At 42.0% G+C, this 17,892-nt stretch overlaps 1 protein-coding gene across 1 annotated transcript in view; it reads right to left on the bottom strand.

Annotated features, from left to right (window-relative positions):
- The window catches only part of SCN5A (sodium voltage-gated channel alpha subunit 5), a 211,812-nt gene that overhangs the window by 24,987 nt on the left and 168,933 nt on the right, over positions 1 to 17,892 (bottom strand). The window contains exons 20-21 of the mRNA XM_086866202.1: positions 15,116 to 15,270; positions 11,027 to 11,200 (exon numbers count right to left, since the gene is read on the bottom strand). Of these exons, the coding sequence (XP_086722328.1) occupies positions 11,027 to 11,200; positions 15,116 to 15,270 (329 nt within the window). The remainder of the gene's footprint in view (positions 1 to 11,026; positions 11,201 to 15,115; positions 15,271 to 17,892) is intronic.

Below are 17,892 nucleotides of genomic sequence, written 5' to 3' on the forward strand. Positions count from 1 at the left end.
CTAAACAATTTATCCTCTTGCTATCAGAGATAGGCAGAGTGTGGAGCTCTCTCTGATCCTGGCATTCAGGGAAGATTTCTGCTCTTGTTCCTGGCTTTCTTTGCCCAGAGACAGTTTTATCTATGTATCTATAAGAATATTGTGTCAATAAATACAGACTTGTATTTCTATATTCCCACATTATTTCTATATTCCCACAAATATCTACACACAGGTTTATCTGTATAGATTTTACAATAATTTGCATGACATATGCCTGGAGCTGAGAGAAGAGAGAGATAAATGAACCTCACAGCTTTAAAGTTGCCATTTTCAGTCTCATGATCAAGGGGAAAATGAGAGCTTTTAATTCTGGTGCACTGGGCACTAGAAGTACCAGCCATGGGGTTTAACAAACCTGTGGCTGGTGTTTTGAAATTCAGTCTCCTTGTGGCATTAGCTTGGGTCTAGAGTGTCCCCCTGTATGACATTCATACATGTTTCCAGGACAAAATCAAGAAGAATCAATGAATTTAGAGTGCTAGAACACAGGGAAGGATCTCTGATGAAAGGCTAGCCTCACTGATAGCTGTATAAATTATATAAATACTTACATAATATAACTCTAATGAGAGTAATTTCTGAACATCTTAATAATTTTGACAATCCACTTCAAAGTCTTGTCCAGGAAACAGAAGATTTTTTTCAGTAATTTCCAATTTCTTGTCACAATTTCACTATTTTGCAGAATTTCTGTCATTCTTTAAAGTAAGAAAAATGACTGGAGTAGTGCTAAATTCCCAGTGTGCTCACGGTGGTCTCACAGTCCTTCCCCAGTTACAGATGTGCAGCACTGTCTGACTATTTAAATTATTCACCATGAACACACAGAGATAAAATTCTACAATAATTTTATGTGTCTTCATTATCTGACAACGACCTAAGCAATCAGTGTTGTAAACCAGTGTAAACCCAGTAAAGCCACCGGGACAGAATTTTAAGGTGGCAGAAAAACAATCACAAAGTAGGGAGTGAGATAATGCAGCACATGGAGGGAAAAAGGCCTTTAATTAGAATATCATAGAGGTTTGTTGTTTTTTTTTCCCAAGGGCTGATTGCATTTAGAACAGCAGTGGGTTCCTCCCTACATGAACACATTTTAATATCATATTAGCAGCCTCCACAGACTCCCAGTCCATGGGGTTATAGGGAGTCAAGGGCAGAGAGTTTGGCAGCAGCATTTCACCCAGGGCTGGTGGAGATTCCTACAGCAAGGAGCAACTGGAATAAATTTTTTTGAGCTAGAATAAAGGCTGCCCCTCCCTTTTTTGTTTGGTTGGGTTTTTTCCCAAAAAGCACTTGATTTCAGATAACCTGGGAGCATCCATTGGAGCAGGCTGGGAGCAGACAGACCTGCCATTCCAAGGCAGGCACTACCCAGCACAGACTGCATGTTCTAATTAACCCCTGACCACCACTGAGGTGAATTAATAGCTGAGCCCTGAAAACAAGGAATTCTGCCTGAGCAACAGCAAAAAAATCATCCTTGGATAATCATAAAAATTCTAAAACTAACCAGAATCTCCACTAAATGCCTGCTGCTGCACACATCTGAGAGCAATGTCCTGCAAGCCTCTATCCCTGGGAGAAGGGGAGACCTCCCTCCTGGTATGGGCAGCAGCATATGCTTTATGCAGCCAGGGATTTCATCAAATTAACCTGCTTGTTCAAATTAGAGGGGAGGGAACAGCAGGCAGAAAGAAAAAGAAAAAAAAAAGACATCTGAATGGAAGCACAGCAGCTGAGCTGAAAGCTCTGGCCACTTATTTAAATAAGCAGTTCCAGCTAATGCAGGCCCCTGGTGCTTTCAAATAGCTTTTTGTGTGCCCCAAAAACACCTGTCTCTCCCTCTCTAATTGTGCCTTTTAAAAAAAAAATAAAAATAGAAGCAATAGTGCTTGGATTGCTGTGGGTGCCTCTTTTCAGTCCAGCCTGGCTTTTCCTGTTTGCTGCCAAGGATAGGATCACTCAGACCTCTTCACTGTCCTGTGTCTTTCAGAGCCAGGCCTAAAGTTACAAGTTTCTCCTCTTGATTTGAAAAGGAACAGAATTCAGTCTTTACCCCAGATGCAAGCTGGAAAACCTACAGGGAAATAAATGGGACTCTGCAAATAAACTGAAATACATGGGCTTTCTTTTGGCTCTCTGAAATATGGCTGGGAAAGGGGAGCTTGTAATGAGGTTGGTATTCCTTTCAACATCCACCCTTTCTGAGCAGACTTTTATTGTCATCTTATTTTTTTAAAATATCCCTTTGTCCTTTCATTCTGACACTGCATTTTCTGCCATACAGATGCCAAACTCTATGATTGCACCTGCCAATCCAGAAATTGCACATTATGAAAGAAAGGCATAAAGTTAAAGGAAAGTCTTAAAAATAGGACACTAGAGAGACACTAAGGTGACCTAAATTCCCATCTCTGCTCCCTGTTTCCTTGAATCACAGCCCTTGTCTTCAGTACAAACTCCTTAAGGCTGCTCTGAGGGTTGGTCCATGGCCTGGAGGTGAAAAAAGTGTCTGGAAATGAGCTATCAAAGGGCTTCCCTCTCTGCAGCAGTTCATTACTGCCCGTGGAGTGCTCTCATGTATTATAACATGATGGGCTACATGAGTGCCTAGATTAATTATAAACAAAAATGATCTCCTGGAAAGCCCAGTGCTGCTTCCTATTACTCAGGTTTAAAAACTCGTTTACTTCCTCCACTTTTTTTTTTGGTTGTTGTTTTGTGGTTTTTTTGTTTTGTTTTTGTTTCTACAGGACTTTTCCACCTTTTATTAATTTTTTTTCCATCTACTACTCAGACTAAAGCTATAAAAATTCTCTTAATATTCCACGTTCTCAGCTTGTCTCCAGGACCTCATGTCCAAGCTTTTCAAAGCAACATTCCCTTTTCAGAGGGCAGCCTTGTGGCAAACAGCATGTGCCACTCTTGTTGGGTTAAATGCTTTTAAATAAATCATTCCTGCATCCTAATTGCTTCCTGGCGGTTTCCAGAAGAACCTCTTTATGTCTTGCTGTTCTCTTAATCTGTCACCTCCCCTACACCTGCTCAGGCTTTTCTAACAGCTCCAGTCAATTCCCAGGGCAGATGGCTGAGAATCAAGAATTAAACCTCAGCTAATTTCCGAGGGCGGGTCAGCTGTGAGCTTTCATCCAGCGAGGCAGCACACCGACTTATCGATCCGCAGTTTTCTCCCCCTCACCATTTACAAATGGATTTTCAGCTTGTCTCAATTCACCTTTTCACTGCAAACAGGCACCTTTGCCACACCTTGAAGTCCTGTTTAGTAGCACTGGGTAGGGATCACAGAATCACAGGATCTGCTGAGCTGGAAGGGACACACAGAGATTGTGGAGTCCAACTCCTTGCCCTGAACAGAGCACCCCAAAAGTCACACCTTGTGCCTGAGAGCATTGTCTAAACTAAACTAAACTCAGGCTTGGTGTTGTGACCACTTCCCTAGGCAGCCTGCTAGGGATTCCTGTGAATTTTGGGGATCACCTGGTATAACTTGATCAGACAAAGCTTGGCCAAGTCCCAGGGGCTCCCTCCACAGTGGCTGTGCAGGTGCAGATGCCTTAAAAATCTGGTGTCTCTGTTATGATTTGGAGCAAAACAATTTCTTCATCATCACCTGCATTCTGCTCCTCACCCAGAGGCTGTGTGGAGACAGTCTGGATTTAGGGCAGCTGGAGAGGAAAGACATTCTCCCCTTAAAAAGATCTCCAAAGCCACCTCATGTTTCACCCCAGGGGACTCCCCTGATGCTGAATGCTGTGGTCAGGAGTGGGCTCGATTATTATTTATTATGTGAAGACAGTGTTACCGTGCCAGGGGTGCACTCAGTGATTACTGACAGAACATTTCCCTGGGCTCAGCCCCATCAACTCTGCTGCATTTCCATCCCAGCTGCTGGGAGTTGAGGTGCTGAGGTAAAGGCAAGTTTCTTTCTGGACAGGATTAGGATGAACCCTACTTAGAAATGACATAATGAAAACAATAACAAAAGCAAATAAAAAACCCCAACAAAAGCCCCAAACCCAAACCAAAACCCAAATAAAACCAAAACCCCAAAACAAACCAACCAAACCAAACAAGCAAGCAAGCAAAAAGAAAAAAAAAAGCACAAACAACAAAAGAGAAAAACCTGTTTGTGTTGCCTCCTCAAGGTGTTGTTCTGGATTTGCTTGTTTCCCTAAAGCATTTATTTAATCAGTTCCAAATCAATATGAAAAAATACCAAATTCTTGTGGGAAACATGACAGTCTTAACTTGAAAACCAGCTCAGTTTAGTTGGGTTCTTGAAGCTGATTGATCCTGAATTGTACTGAATATGTCCATGTTGTATTAGATATGCCAGAATGGAGAGGGACTCTGAAGAATTGTAGGATCCCTGACTTTTGCCAGGAAGGATAACTGTACAAGTAGGGATCCATGACAAAAGTAGGAATATTAATCTTCATTTGCCTCAGCACAAACATCCCAAAGTCAGCCACACCAGGGTAGGAGGTCTGCATAAAATCTCTACACCACCAAGGCACAGCTTTCAAGTTTCATCCCAATTCCTTTCATCTCTCCCTCACTAATAAAGAATTCCTGTCCCTCTGCAGGCTGCTTCTATCCCTTCATTTCTTCCGTTCCCCTCCTCCTCAGGAGGAGTCTCTTGAGCTGCTCCTCACCGTTCTGGATGGTGGGAGGATGTTTTTTTGGTCTGCAAGTTGGGGTTTCAAAGGTGCTGGTCATCAGGAAGAGGAATTGTGGGACAATCCCTCATCCTCCTCTGTCCCTTGAGAGTTTGTGGGACTCTGGACTGTTAAACACAGTCAATGTGTCCCTCCCAGCTCAGCTTTTCCATGCAAGGGAGAATATCCCTGTGAATGGAATTTGGTGGCTCCACTCCCAGTGATGGAAAGGGCCAAGCAAGCTGCATGCAAGAACTCCAGGATTTTATTAATTATTTTCATTTTAAGCATAGTCTTCTAAAAAAGGACATTGAAAAGTGCTCCATCTTTAAATAACTTTGAAAAATAAAAATTTTTGGTAAATCTAGCTCAGCAAAATTTGTGTGGAGATGGGTTTTTTACAGCACTTTTGAAAGTCAAAAATCTGCTTCAGTAATTGAAACTCTTCAGCATTTGCAGTAATTATTTATCTCCCAACCACTTTGTGAGGTGCAGGCAGATGGTGAACTAGGCTTACTGTGGACTTTTCTCCTCACCTCCATTTTCCACCCCTTTTCTTACAGCTGCAGGATGTTTTGTCCTGCTGTGCCTTGTCTGAAACTCAGATTGTGCTTCCTCTTGGCAAAGCCTGGGTTCTCCCCTTTTAACATCCATGTAGGCACAAACATGAGGTGCAAACCAAGATAAGACCAGACATTTGGATGTTTTTGCATGTGCTGTGTTGAGATTAAGTGTGGGGCAGCAGAAGGGAGATTTACAGCCTCGGCTGACCTGCTAACAAACATTACAACCACTTATCTCCGTGTAGATTTTTTTCTGCTCACTTATCCTGAATTAGCCAATATGTACTAAAAGAAAATTTTCTCTCTTTCCTTCTTTCCTTCTTTCTGTCTTTTTCTTTTTTTTTTTTTTTTCTCTTCAAAACAGGGCTCCTTGCCTTCCCTCCTACTGGTTATCTTAGGGGTTTATGCCATCAGAGAGGCTCAGAAGAATGTGCACTGAGACAACTTCAAAAATCCCACATGATGTGCATTTGCTTCAAGGAACTGGGAAAAAGCTAGTCAAAAACTGAACTCTGAAGCTATAATAGCCCGTGGTACCCATGGACTTCTGACAACTCACAGAGAACACTAATAAGTTCTCTCTTAAGATGCTGCTCCAAGTGACAAGACATATTATCTTTAATTTGCCTTGGCTGTATTTTTGTCATTCTGCTCATGTGTGCTTTTCAGAACAGAAGCTAGACAAAATTCACATGCTCCCAGGGTAATGTCCCAAGAATACAAATTGGATTTCAGTGCTGTTTGGGAACGACTCATTACAGCAGATTGTGTAATTACTGGTACAGCAAACAGAAATCACCTTGTTAATCAACAGGGAATACAGATGGAAAAAAACAATTAAAGTAATCATAAGCCATCAATATTTACTTCACACAGCAAGTTTTTAATTGTCACTTAAAGACAATCCGACACAAGGGCATAATTTAATTCAATTCAATTTTAACTAGGGATAAAAAGACTTTTAAAATACTCATTTCAGATTCAAGGATTATTAGCTGCTTCTTAAGTTGTCTGACAGTGAAGTATTTGAAACAGAAATTTTAGAGCAAGTGCTTTCCAGGAACTATCTTGGAAAATGTAATACCTTTATTTTTGTTTAAGTGTTCAGGGAAAGCGATGGTACATTTAATGCCTGAACATCCATGAGCAGATCTCAAACAAGCAAGCAGGAAATTTGGCAGAAAACAGGAAATTTGGGAAATTGTTCAGTGGGGAATACAGATCTCTAGTTACCAACTCAGCAGCTCCAGGCAAACACCAGAAACATGCTGTGTTAGAGCCACTCACAAAAGTTATTAAGGAGACAAAAAATACATATCACTTCATTTCCATAAAAGCATCTACAAAATCCTGCCTGTTGGATTTGTTGAATAACTCTTTTGAGATGCCTGGTCTTCAAATCCATTGCTGAGCCGTGCTTGAGCTATTTTGCAGACAGATCTGTTAGGCAAAGCTCTTGGGAGCCCCTTCCTCCATGGAAGGGGAGATGGAAAAGGGATGGAAAGAACAATCTTCATCCCTGGTGACCCAGCTGGAGAGAAACTAGTGGGGTATCAGGGCAAAACCTGAGAATTAGAGATGTTCTCCCCTCCCTGCTGCAGGACACAGGGCAAGAACCACCCACTGCTGGAGATGGCTGGAGGGGAAGGAGGCTGCCAGCACCCCTAACAAAGCAATTGTTTAAGAAAATGGCTTTCTCCACGTGTGAAGACATGAAAGACAGGATAATCTTAGAAAGAACTGGTGGAGAAACCCTCATCTCTGAAATCAGAACATGACAATCAGGCTGTGTTTTTCTAAGCCTGGATTGGGACAAACGTTTGGTTAATTAAATTGAACAGAAAAGCTGCAATAGAGATGATGGATTTGTGATAATGGACTTCTGTGGAGTGATGACATTAGTCCAGGTTTAAGAGGATTTCTTGGTGAATGCCACAGGCAATGAAACTTGTCTGTGACTTTTTTTCCTTTTCTTACTAATGAGTTGGGAGTTCACACCTCTTTCCCATGAGCTTTCTTGTGACAGCTTCTCTGGGGTTCCAGCCTCTCACCTCTGCCTTCAGTGCATGAGCAGTGGGTGAAGAAGCTGTTGACTGCAACACCTCCAGACTCTGAATGATGTTAAGCCCCAGACTGATGTCTTTCCCAAACTGACCATGCAATGGAATAATCCATCTGCTGTCAGCAGAGACTGGGACATAGCTCAGAATTAATTGGCTGAAGCTCAAGCTAGATAAGCTCAAGATAATATTTATAGGTCAGAGGAAACAATTGAAAGGAACATCAAGTATGACACCAGTGTGCACAGCTGGTGGAATCTCTGCTCCTTGTTTCAAAGCCCAGCTCTGTCTGCTTTTGCAGGACAGACCTGGTGGGGAGCAGCTCCCACAAACATTCACTTTGGGTGCCACTCGCCTCCATCCCTGGCCAGGTCCAGACTCCTCGCTTAATCTGCTTTGTCCAAAGAGGTTTTGATTGCATGGATGCTTGGAAAATATCTGTTCTTTGTGGAAATACTTGCTCATGCATCCTAGGAAAGAGGATTGTTCATAAATGCCATTCCTGATGGTGATATTGATGTCTGTCTACACTTCTATCTGTCTGCACAGATACACTACAGTATCTGCCTTTCCCTCATGTGAAAAGAGCTGTGGATTGAGTGCCCACCACTGCAGCTCATGAGCACAGAGAGATGATATTTGCAGTGTAGAAGGGCGTTACTTTTAGTACTACACTTATTTTTTGAAGGGTAATTTGTATGCTGATGTTGTTGGTTCAGCTTTCAGCAGACATCTAGGGTATCTTTCCCAGGTGCCCTGAGCTGAAATGAGCCTGCATTTTATGGTTTGGTTAACCCTTTCTCTTTCCTCCCAAAGAGATCTATAGCAGAGTTGTTGATAGGACATTATTGTATTGCAATGCATGTGAAAGCACTCTCTGCTACACTAGAACACTTCTTGGAGATGTTGAGAAGCCCATTGCCAGAGATCATCCTTTAGGGACTCTACATCCAGCAAAAATAGCTCAGTTTATGGATTACTGGATTGATGTTCAGACATTGAAAAACAGAAGTTTCTTTAGAAATCCACAACTGTCAGATGGAGCCTCTGCTGTTCCACTGGCCCAAATCAGTGTCAAAGGTCTTTCACAAGAGAGGATATATAAAAAAAATAAATAAATTCAGCAGTAATATCCTTATAACCCCTTTGGGTTCAAGCCCCATTTAGAAATAGTGAATACTTGCAAATTTTGAGCTGGTTTTATGAATTATTCAAAACAGAAAATAGATTCAGAGTTGCATTTGTACAATGAGAAAACACAGATGAGAGATGGTTTCACATGTCCAATCAAAAATCGACCATGGCAGCTTGAATTTTGAATACTGATACCAAACCACTAATGAATAATTTGCAGATCAGGAATTTTTAAGTGAATAATTTTAAACAAATAAATTTGAGAAAATCAGACAAGTGGTTCATCTGCTTCTTTTGGAGCAGCTAATTCACCCATTCACTCCCTTCTGCAGCTCAGTTGCAGTGATTTGGTTCTCAAAGGACCAAAAAGAAAATGTAAATTGAAATAAAAAGTGTGCTGGAAAAATTATAGGAAATTACTGTGCCAATTCAGAGTGGCAGGGTTAGCAATAGGGTAGGAGTAAAGCATCTGTTAAACCTGCTAAAAATATAGCACCAGGTTCTCATAATCTGCACTGGGAAAATATTTTTAAGAAAAGAATAGTGTAAGGGGAAAAGATTTATTTATTGAGAACCCTGAAGAGCAAGCGATGGCCTAGAGTCAGTCAACAACCAAAACAACTCAAGGGTGGAGCAACTTTTTGGTTGGACTGGGAGCTTGCAAAATGAACATTTAAATGTGGGTGGAACATTTAAATGTGAGTTGAGAAAATAAAACATTCTGGGTCCATAAGAAGGCTCTGGGATTTATTTTCTGGGGACGAGGGGAGTCCCAGGGCCAGTGTACCCCTTGTTTTAAGCCTCAGGTGCTTGGGTGTGTGACAGGGGAAGCTGAAGTCCCTTTCCCAGGCCATCTGTGGCTGCTTCTCCAATCTGTCATTTTAAACTCCACTGTTAAAAGGCAAACATGGAGCTAATTTACATCTGGACTTTGTATTCCTGTGTGGCCCCAGTTCCAAGGGGGTTTTTCACACGGAGGAGAGAATTTAGCTTAGTTTGTGGATTACTCTCTTTGGTGCTAATGAGATGTTATTTTACAAGTGTGGAACTAATTTCAAACTGCAACTGAGTTCCAAACTGCCTCAGTGAATTAATCCTGCACCCAGTTGCTCCCATCAGGAAGACTTCTGCTTATGGCTGTGACAACATTCATCCCTCATCCAGCCCTTCTAGTCTTCAGAAGCTCACTGAAACAGTAACTCCCATAAGAAATTCCTGGAAGCCCATCCAATACTTTAAGTGAGTCCTACTAGTCCCGTTTTGGAGATGGAGAAACCAGAAAACTAAAGCTATGTCACCTAAATCACAGTAAGAACTGTTTTCAGAGCTGGGCTATAACTTAGGAACTAGATTCCAATTTTGTGGTTAAATAATTAAACCAGGCCTTCCCCTTCTGCTGGAGCTAATCTGAGAAAAATGAGCACCTTCCCTTTAAAAGGATTCTAAGCATATATGCAAAGAAGAATTTATGACCTACAATTTATGTAAAGAATTTCCTTTTCATAAATCAATTTATTAAAACTCTGGAGAAGCCTCCAAAGGCTCTGATCCAGCAGTGCACTTAAACATGTCCATAACTTCAAACAAGCAAATTGTCCCATTGAAGTGCTCTCCTGGGCTGGGGCCAAAGAAAGTGCAGCTCTTCCCTCGAGTCAAGGTTCAGATGTAAAATGAAGAAAAATAATTTCTCTGAAGTTTAATAAATTACATAATCATGGCAAAGCTCTGCCAGCCTCCCACATTAATACCTAAAGCTAATATGAAATGGCCTCAGGGAGATAATTGCCTCCTCATTGATACACTGAGATGAAATGTTAGACTTCATCTGGAAGACGTGGTGTTGCTGACTTTTCCCAAATTTGGCAGATCCCACATCAATTCAAAGTGAATCTCTGGAGAGCCAGATCTGGTACTAGCAACACTCCTGGAGCGTGAGATTCCTTTTGTTACAACTTTTAAGGATTATCCTTAAATTAGGAGAAGTAAGTGTAGCGGTATTTCAAGGATTTGGAGTATTTTGCAATGTTTTGTAGTAGTGCAGACACTTTGCCAAGAGGACTTTTTACACCTTCTTCAGGATCCTGCACTGGTAAATATTTGGGAGCCAGTACTGAACGTACTGTTACTCACTGCTGGCAGCCCTGCTGGGGAGCTCTGCCAAGGACAGCTCCTCTAATCTGCTGAAAACCTGCGTGCCCAGGTCATGTGCAGAGCAGGCTGAGGTAACTGGACCTTGTGCTAGCTGGGAGTGTGGAATGAGATGTCAAATGCTGAAAGAAAGGGAGAATTCCTGGGGATGGGAAGGGGATGTGACTCAGATGAGCAGGGTGACACATCTACATCACTACCGAAGGAGTTCCCGTTTGCTCTGGGTCCTGGGGATGCACAGTTACACATCCAAGCCTCCTCTGAGCCCTGCCCAGGGTTGATGCTCACAGTCAGAGTGACAGCTGTCATTTCACAGATGCTGCCAAGCTTAACAGCCCTTTCCCCCCCAGCTCAAAATCCAACACAAGAAGCGTTGTAGCCCCAAAATGATACTCACATCTACAATGAGGAAGTCCAGCCAGCACCAGGCGTTGGTGAAATACTTCTTGAAGCCATAAGCCACCCACTTGAGGAGCATCTCTAAGACGAAGATGTAAGTGAATACTTTGTCAGCATATTCCAGCATGGTTTTTATGTTTTTTCGATCTTCAAGGTAAATATCTTCAAAGGCCTGGAAGTACAAAGGACTGGTTAATAACTGCTCCTGAGCCCTGTTGGAAAGCATAGGTGTTTCACTGCAGCTCCATATTTGATAAAATATCAAGTACAGTCTGTGATTTCTGATATGTTTTAATATTACAGTTAAAAAGGGTAAGTTGGAAAGTAAAAAAAGGTCTCTCCCTGACCTAAGAGAGGTCTGTTCAGCTTTCCCCTACAGCGGACACAGCCTTGGCTATCTCTCTTCAGCCTCTACTGGCTGCACTGGCTGGGTATCCTTTGAGTGTAGGAAGGACTCCTGCACCCTGAACTTGGAGTGTGAATCCAGGAGCAGAGTGCCACCCCAAAGTACCCAGGTTCATCCTGCCTCATCTCCTGCTGGCTGTGCCAACACTGCCCAGGCACCTCAGATGTCCCAGGGCACGGGATGTCTATATTTAGGAGGCAGAATATGACCCTTGCATTTAGACAAATAGATCTTATTGCTAATGATGACAAATTGGGTTATTAACCTGCCTGTGTTATGGAGTACTGGAGTTCCCTGGCTTCTGTTCAGCCATCACATTTCAGGTGGCTACAGCTCTCTGCCTCAAGAAATGCTCATTATTATTCACTTAGCAGAACAATAATGTTTTAAAGGTCAAGGTATCTATCTCCCCATCTCATCTGTCTCTTCAACTAATCTCATGCAGAGCATTATGAAAAGAGTTTCAGTATCTGTATCAAATACGAGCCACTGAATAACCCCTTTAAAATATTTAAGATCTAAACCAATATGCCTCCCAAAAGAAAGAAAATAAAGATGTCTCATAATTTAGCCTTCATTTTATAATGCAAGTCAAACAAAAGGCAGGATCCTGGTGTCAGGTTTGCCAATATTCAGCCTGTTTTGGGGCTTCTAAGCTGAATTATGGTCAGCTTCCCCAGCTACTTTTGCCACTGCTGTTACACAAGCTGCTCCCAAGTCCCTGTAACCTGGATAACCCAAGCTGTGACATATTACTCTCATCCCATCATGTGACCCAGAGCACTTGGCAGTAAGAAACATAATTTGAGAGGTTCTGTGCTAATCATCTGAATTATCTGCATTTACATATTTCCAGATCTGTAGCTACTTTCTGAGAAGCTTCAGAAAGTTAGCAAACACCCAGTGCCTGGAGATACAAGAAGTGTGGTACTTGTCACTCAGGCAGTCACACTGCTCTTTTGCCTGCCAGGGAACAGTAATTAAACTGACAAGAAAGCTTTGGCAGCCTGTGCCAAAGCTTGTCCATTCGTCCCCACACTTTGGGGTGACGTTTTCGCTCCAACCCTGTCTCCTATCTTGCCTTCAAAAATGATATTTCAAGGGTGTGAAAGAGCTGTTGGAGAAAGCCTGAAAACAATGCACAGATTGGAGTTTATCACTTCTCGTAGGGGCTCACTCACTTTGTCAGATGACTTGCTGTACTTTGCAATTACTGCAAAAATAACAGCAAACCATTTAAAGTGCTTTCCTCCTCTCCTTCCTTTGCTCTCCCTGCTTTCTACTAACTTGTCCAAAAGTACATTGTGTTTTGTCTGCTAAAAGCATGCTGGGTGTCAGGAAGCAGCTTATTAAGGGATGAAAAATGTGCTACCTGTACACTTCTGTACTTCTGGACAAGCCGTGGATATTACCCAAATGACAAAATTCTGGTGCTTTGCATTTTTTCATGGTGACAATGGATGAAACCTCTGCCATATAAAACATCAAAAAGGTTGTTGGTTTTTTTTTTTTCTTTGCCTTGTGTGTTAAAAATGAGTTAAGCAGGATACCTGCAGTGTAATCCAAAATTACTGTTAAAAAGTAGGCTTCCAGTTTGGGTGCTTATGGCTTATAATCTTAAGAAAGGTTTTTGGATCTTCTTCAGTAAGCTAAAGATATATTTTGATGGTTTAACCACATATATATAAATATTGGCTTAAAGGTATATATAGCTCTTCTCCCTTAAGAATTTAGGGTGTCCCAGGGGTACAGCCAGATGAGCTCAATTTTTGGAAGAGAGAGACCCAGAATAACAGGAAAAAAAATTTGTGTGTTGCCTCCAACATCTCCAGTCCAAATACTGAAGCACTGCTGATATGTGAGAAAATGCAGGATAATTTGCCCTTATACAGAACTGCATTGCCTAAATTGAAAGTCGCAAAAACTAAATGAATGCATGCAATTTAAATTAAATGAGCTTTATGTTGCAGTCTTCAGTTATCTAAGGCACTTTTAATTACATATGTAAGGAAGTGTATTCATCTAAAGCACATTATAGCAAGTGACATTCTCCCTCTAAAATGTGCTCAAAAATTAACATTCTGATGCTCAAGCTGGTGCAAAAACTGTCAGAGTCCATTCATTTCAGCAAAGCTGTGACAATTTTCAGAAGCCTACTATTTACCCAAGTTTTTCAGCCTCTTATTTTTTATAATAAAATAAAATAAAATTTCCTGGTTGACATTTCAGCCCATCCCTGGTGGACAAGGAGAACTGTCCATTTCTTTCCTTTTTTGCATCAACATTTATGTATTTCCACCTTCCTCTCTCCCTTCAGAGACTTTCTTTGAGCTACATAAACCCAGTACTTCAGTGTTTTCCTCTTTTTTTTAGGCCACTGATAATTTGTGTTGCTCTTCTGTGGAGTTTCTTCAATTAGCCCATGTCTCTCCCAAAGTGCAGTGCCCAGAGCTGAAGCCAGTGCTCCAGCTGAGGCCTCCTTGATGCCAACTGGAGTGGAAGAACAGGATAATTTATACAGCCCAGTGGGGTGTTGGGCTTTTGTGCAGGGTTGTGATGGAGTTTATTCTGTTGCCTGCTCCCTCTCCAGTTCTTTTTAGTCAATCTGCTCGCTTAGAGCCATCCTTCATCACACCTTTCTGCCTGTGATTATTCCTGGTGAGGTGAAGCAGGCAACTTTCTAAGATGATGTTTGCCTTACTACTTAAGGCAGATTCACCCATTTGGCTGATGTTAATCCTGGCCTCTGGAAATGCATGGATGACCTTTCCAAACATGGCACTGCCTGCAAGTTTAATAAGTGTATGCCTTACTCCATTACAAAGGAGATGACCAGTGACCACCAGACTGAAGCCTGGAGAACTCTTGATACACATCTCTGCTCTAGGTCAGGGAAAAAACCTGGGAGAAACCACACCAGTTCCAGTGACATTCCTGACATGTAGAAGAGAAATATAAATGCATCCCTGTGAATAACACAGGGCTGACAGTGTACATGATTCCAGAATGCAGTGGGATCTCAGGAGCAGAAGATCCCCTATCAGAGTCCTGGGCAAGGACCAACCAATGCCCACACGAACAGGACACAAACAGGACCTGTGCAGGGAAGGTGCTGAGTGTTAACCTGAGCTGTAAACACGAATACAGGCACCCACTAGCTCCATGGGTAGCACTGATTCAGTGCCCTTGGTGTCTTTTATAATTTTGATTTGCTAGTTACAGAATGTGCTAAAAAAAAAAGAGAAGAAAAGAAATGAAATAAACAAAGCCACCCCTGGAGCAAAACTGCAAGTCTCCAGATGGGAACTCTCATGGAAAAGCAGCTATGGGATGTTGAAGCAATGCTGACAAACTTCCTCACACAGACTTCCTCAAGGATTTTCTTTTCAAAACGTGTGCAAGTCAGAATTTTATGTCACAGCAGAAGAAAGTTCCACAATGATAAAGGCAGGTGAAAGCAAAAAAGCTGACAACCTGTTTTAACCCCAGACTAAATGCTTTGCTTTGAGGGATGACCACTAAGGGTTCATGAGATCTTAGAGAAAGCTAAACTGAATATATATGGGTATATATATATATATATATATATATATATATGGGTATATATATATATGGGTATACTGGAGACCTATGTCCACTTTTAACCACTTTTAACCAGTTAGGAAATGCTGTCCCCTTTACCAGGGCTCCACTGCTCAGCAGGATCATGAAGATGATGAACGTTTCAAACCAGTTGTGCTCAACAATTCTGTAGCAGGTCTTTCGCAGCCTCCACCAAATTTTGCCTGGAAATTTTGTGATGTCCACTGAACAGCATGGGAAGAATCTCACACAGACTGTAAGAAATAAAACAAAAAAATTGTTAAAAAAGGCCCATTTAATTCTTAAAGCTGCAATAAGAAGCTGCTAAGGAAGATTTCTTTTAGAAATAGACTGCTGCACAATGTCTTTCCTCCCCCTTGTTTCTCACAAAACCTCTCTGCTCAGCCTCCTATTTTCTTCTCTCACTCCTCTATTAAAAAACATTCCAAATCACTTAAAATGTGTCCCAGGGAGTCCTCCCAATGATTGTTGTGATACAGAATATATTGGCCATGAGTCACCAGCGCCCTAGGTCATTCAAAAAGTGTTAGCAGAGCTCAGGCAGCACTTCTGATCAGGACTAATAACTCTAGGAGGTTATTAGTGATGGATTCCACATCCTTTTGAATGGAGGAAGGTTATTTTCTTGCTAGTACAATACCACTGGAATTACTGATTAAAAGTGGCAATCTGATGAAAGAGAGATGATGAGAGGAGGTGCTACAGTGCAGATGGGACCACTGTGTTGAAGAGACTCAGGCAGCAAAAGCAGGAGCCAATTTTGATCTCTTGGACTCTCATTAGCTTAAGTAAGGCATTAGAACAATCTTGGAATTATACTGAGGCAGTTAAATCCCCTTTGATGTCACAGAAATTTAGATATCTGCTCCGTAGCAGGATCCCCAATGATGCTTTGTAGCACTTTCTGACCTCAGTGACAAATAGTGTGTGATAGTTAAGTGCTGTGCTGGTAGTGGGGCCCACACAAGGATTTCTGATAGGCAAGACCATGGCCATTTTTAGTTTCCTTAGCAACACTCATTTGTTATAGCAAAAAGATATTGTCGTTGGTAACAGACAAATACATCTTTCCCAATTCAAAAACACCATGTGCATTGCCTTGTGCTGGGCAAGAACTTAAAATGGTGTGAGAGGACCCTGGGAGCCAGGAATTGTCCTGGCCAGTCAGTCTTACATCAGATAATCTGACTCAAACGTCATATTTGTTGATGAGAATGACCCTCAGAAAGATTTTATTTTCAAAAAGCAAGCTTCTTACTCTATATTTATTCCATGTGTTGTATAGGAAGAGACTTAACTATGGGGGTTTATCTGCCTCATCATGAGAAAAAAAGCCACAGGCCAAGTGCTTCTATAGCTGGAAGGTGGCCAAGGTCACCAACATGTCTTGAAACACACAGCCACTGCTCAAAAGTGAAAAAGGAGGGCGTCTCACCACGGTGATGCAATGCAATGTTTTTGCAAGTAGAAATAATATTTCGGCGAGGCAGCTTGGGGAGGAAAGAAGACGAGTGCCAAGGTTACAGAGAGAGCAGATGCTGCTAATTCAAGGTGCCATAACAGAGGCAACTGAGCTGCCTGGGATGTGGAGGGAGATCAAGTGCAGCTCCTGGGATGCCGGGATTCCCAAGCAGCTGGAAGTGGGGCTGTGCTGGCAGCAGGCTCTGCCAGGAGGAAGAGAGCTGCTAAGTCTGCTGTGATGCTCCTGGCATTTTCTGTGAGTTTTTATTATCCCAGATCCTCCATATGAAGCAGCAGAACTGTAGGATTTATCTACTCCCAGAACTTTTCCCCCTCACATTTCTCAGATTTTGGTTAGGTGTGGGCTCTTGGCTTAGCTAGGTTTTCGTGTGGGACTAAAAGGACAGTAAACATTTATGTAAAGGTAATTGTAGCACATAACTACTTGTTCTCTAAATGCCTGCATCACACAGATCCACCACATCTCCCAGTTTACCACTGTATTCCAGAACTCAGAGAAATTCTGGGCTCAGTTGAATTGTTCAAACTTTTTTAGAAAGGCAGAATACTGGGAGAAGATGGAAATGTAAGAACCAGCTCTCTGTCTCTTTGTAGGTCAGGTACCACTTCAGCAAAGGCAAGAATTATTCTTCTAAGCACTTCAATCCCAAACACTAAAGAATCAAGGCAAGCGATAAAAGGACATCATATTAGTCACTACTTTTTGCTAAAAGCAGTACAATGCTCACAGCTGGCAGTGCATGTGGGTTTGGGTGTATTTTAGGAAGCAGGTACACAGAACAGACTTCACAGAGCAGATTCTCTGTTGAGAGAAGCCCATCAGGAGAATCCCACCAGCACAACATGACTGAGGGCACTACCAGCTGCATCTCTCAGTACTGCTGCCAGAAAACTCTTGCACTGCTTCTCACCCCACAGCCCACATGGCCATCACCATCTTTCAGGTGTCTGGCTCACACTCTGTGCTTATAATTCAGGGAGGCTGCCCACCTCATTGTCACTCCAGCTTTGGATCAGGAAGATCAAAGATTTGTGCTGAAATCCCTCACTTATCAATGAATGGCTTAATGAGCAGGTTGTTCACTCTGTAAGTGTGGATTTTTTGTGTTTAGCAGAAATCCCCCTTTGTAGTGGAAGTAGCCACTGCTTGCAGTAGAATTAACTGTCCTTGCATCTGTCTTCTTCCCAGAACCAATTTCAATTTGGAAAAAACCAGCATTTTTTCTTACTTAAAACATTTATACAGAAGCTTTTCACTCTTTTCTCATAAGTTTCTCCCTAGATTGTTACTTGTCTTTTTAGTCTTTAGACAAATGCTCAGGCCCAGCCAGTAACAGGCATGACATACTCTGCAGTGCTCCAGAGTATAAATG

The sequence above is a fragment of the Cyanistes caeruleus genome, chromosome 1 (genome assembly GCF_971803275.1).
Source record: "Cyanistes caeruleus chromosome 1, bCyaCae1.hap1.1, whole genome shotgun sequence".
In the NCBI taxonomy this organism is placed as follows: Eukaryota; Metazoa; Chordata; class Aves; order Passeriformes; family Paridae; genus Cyanistes; species Cyanistes caeruleus.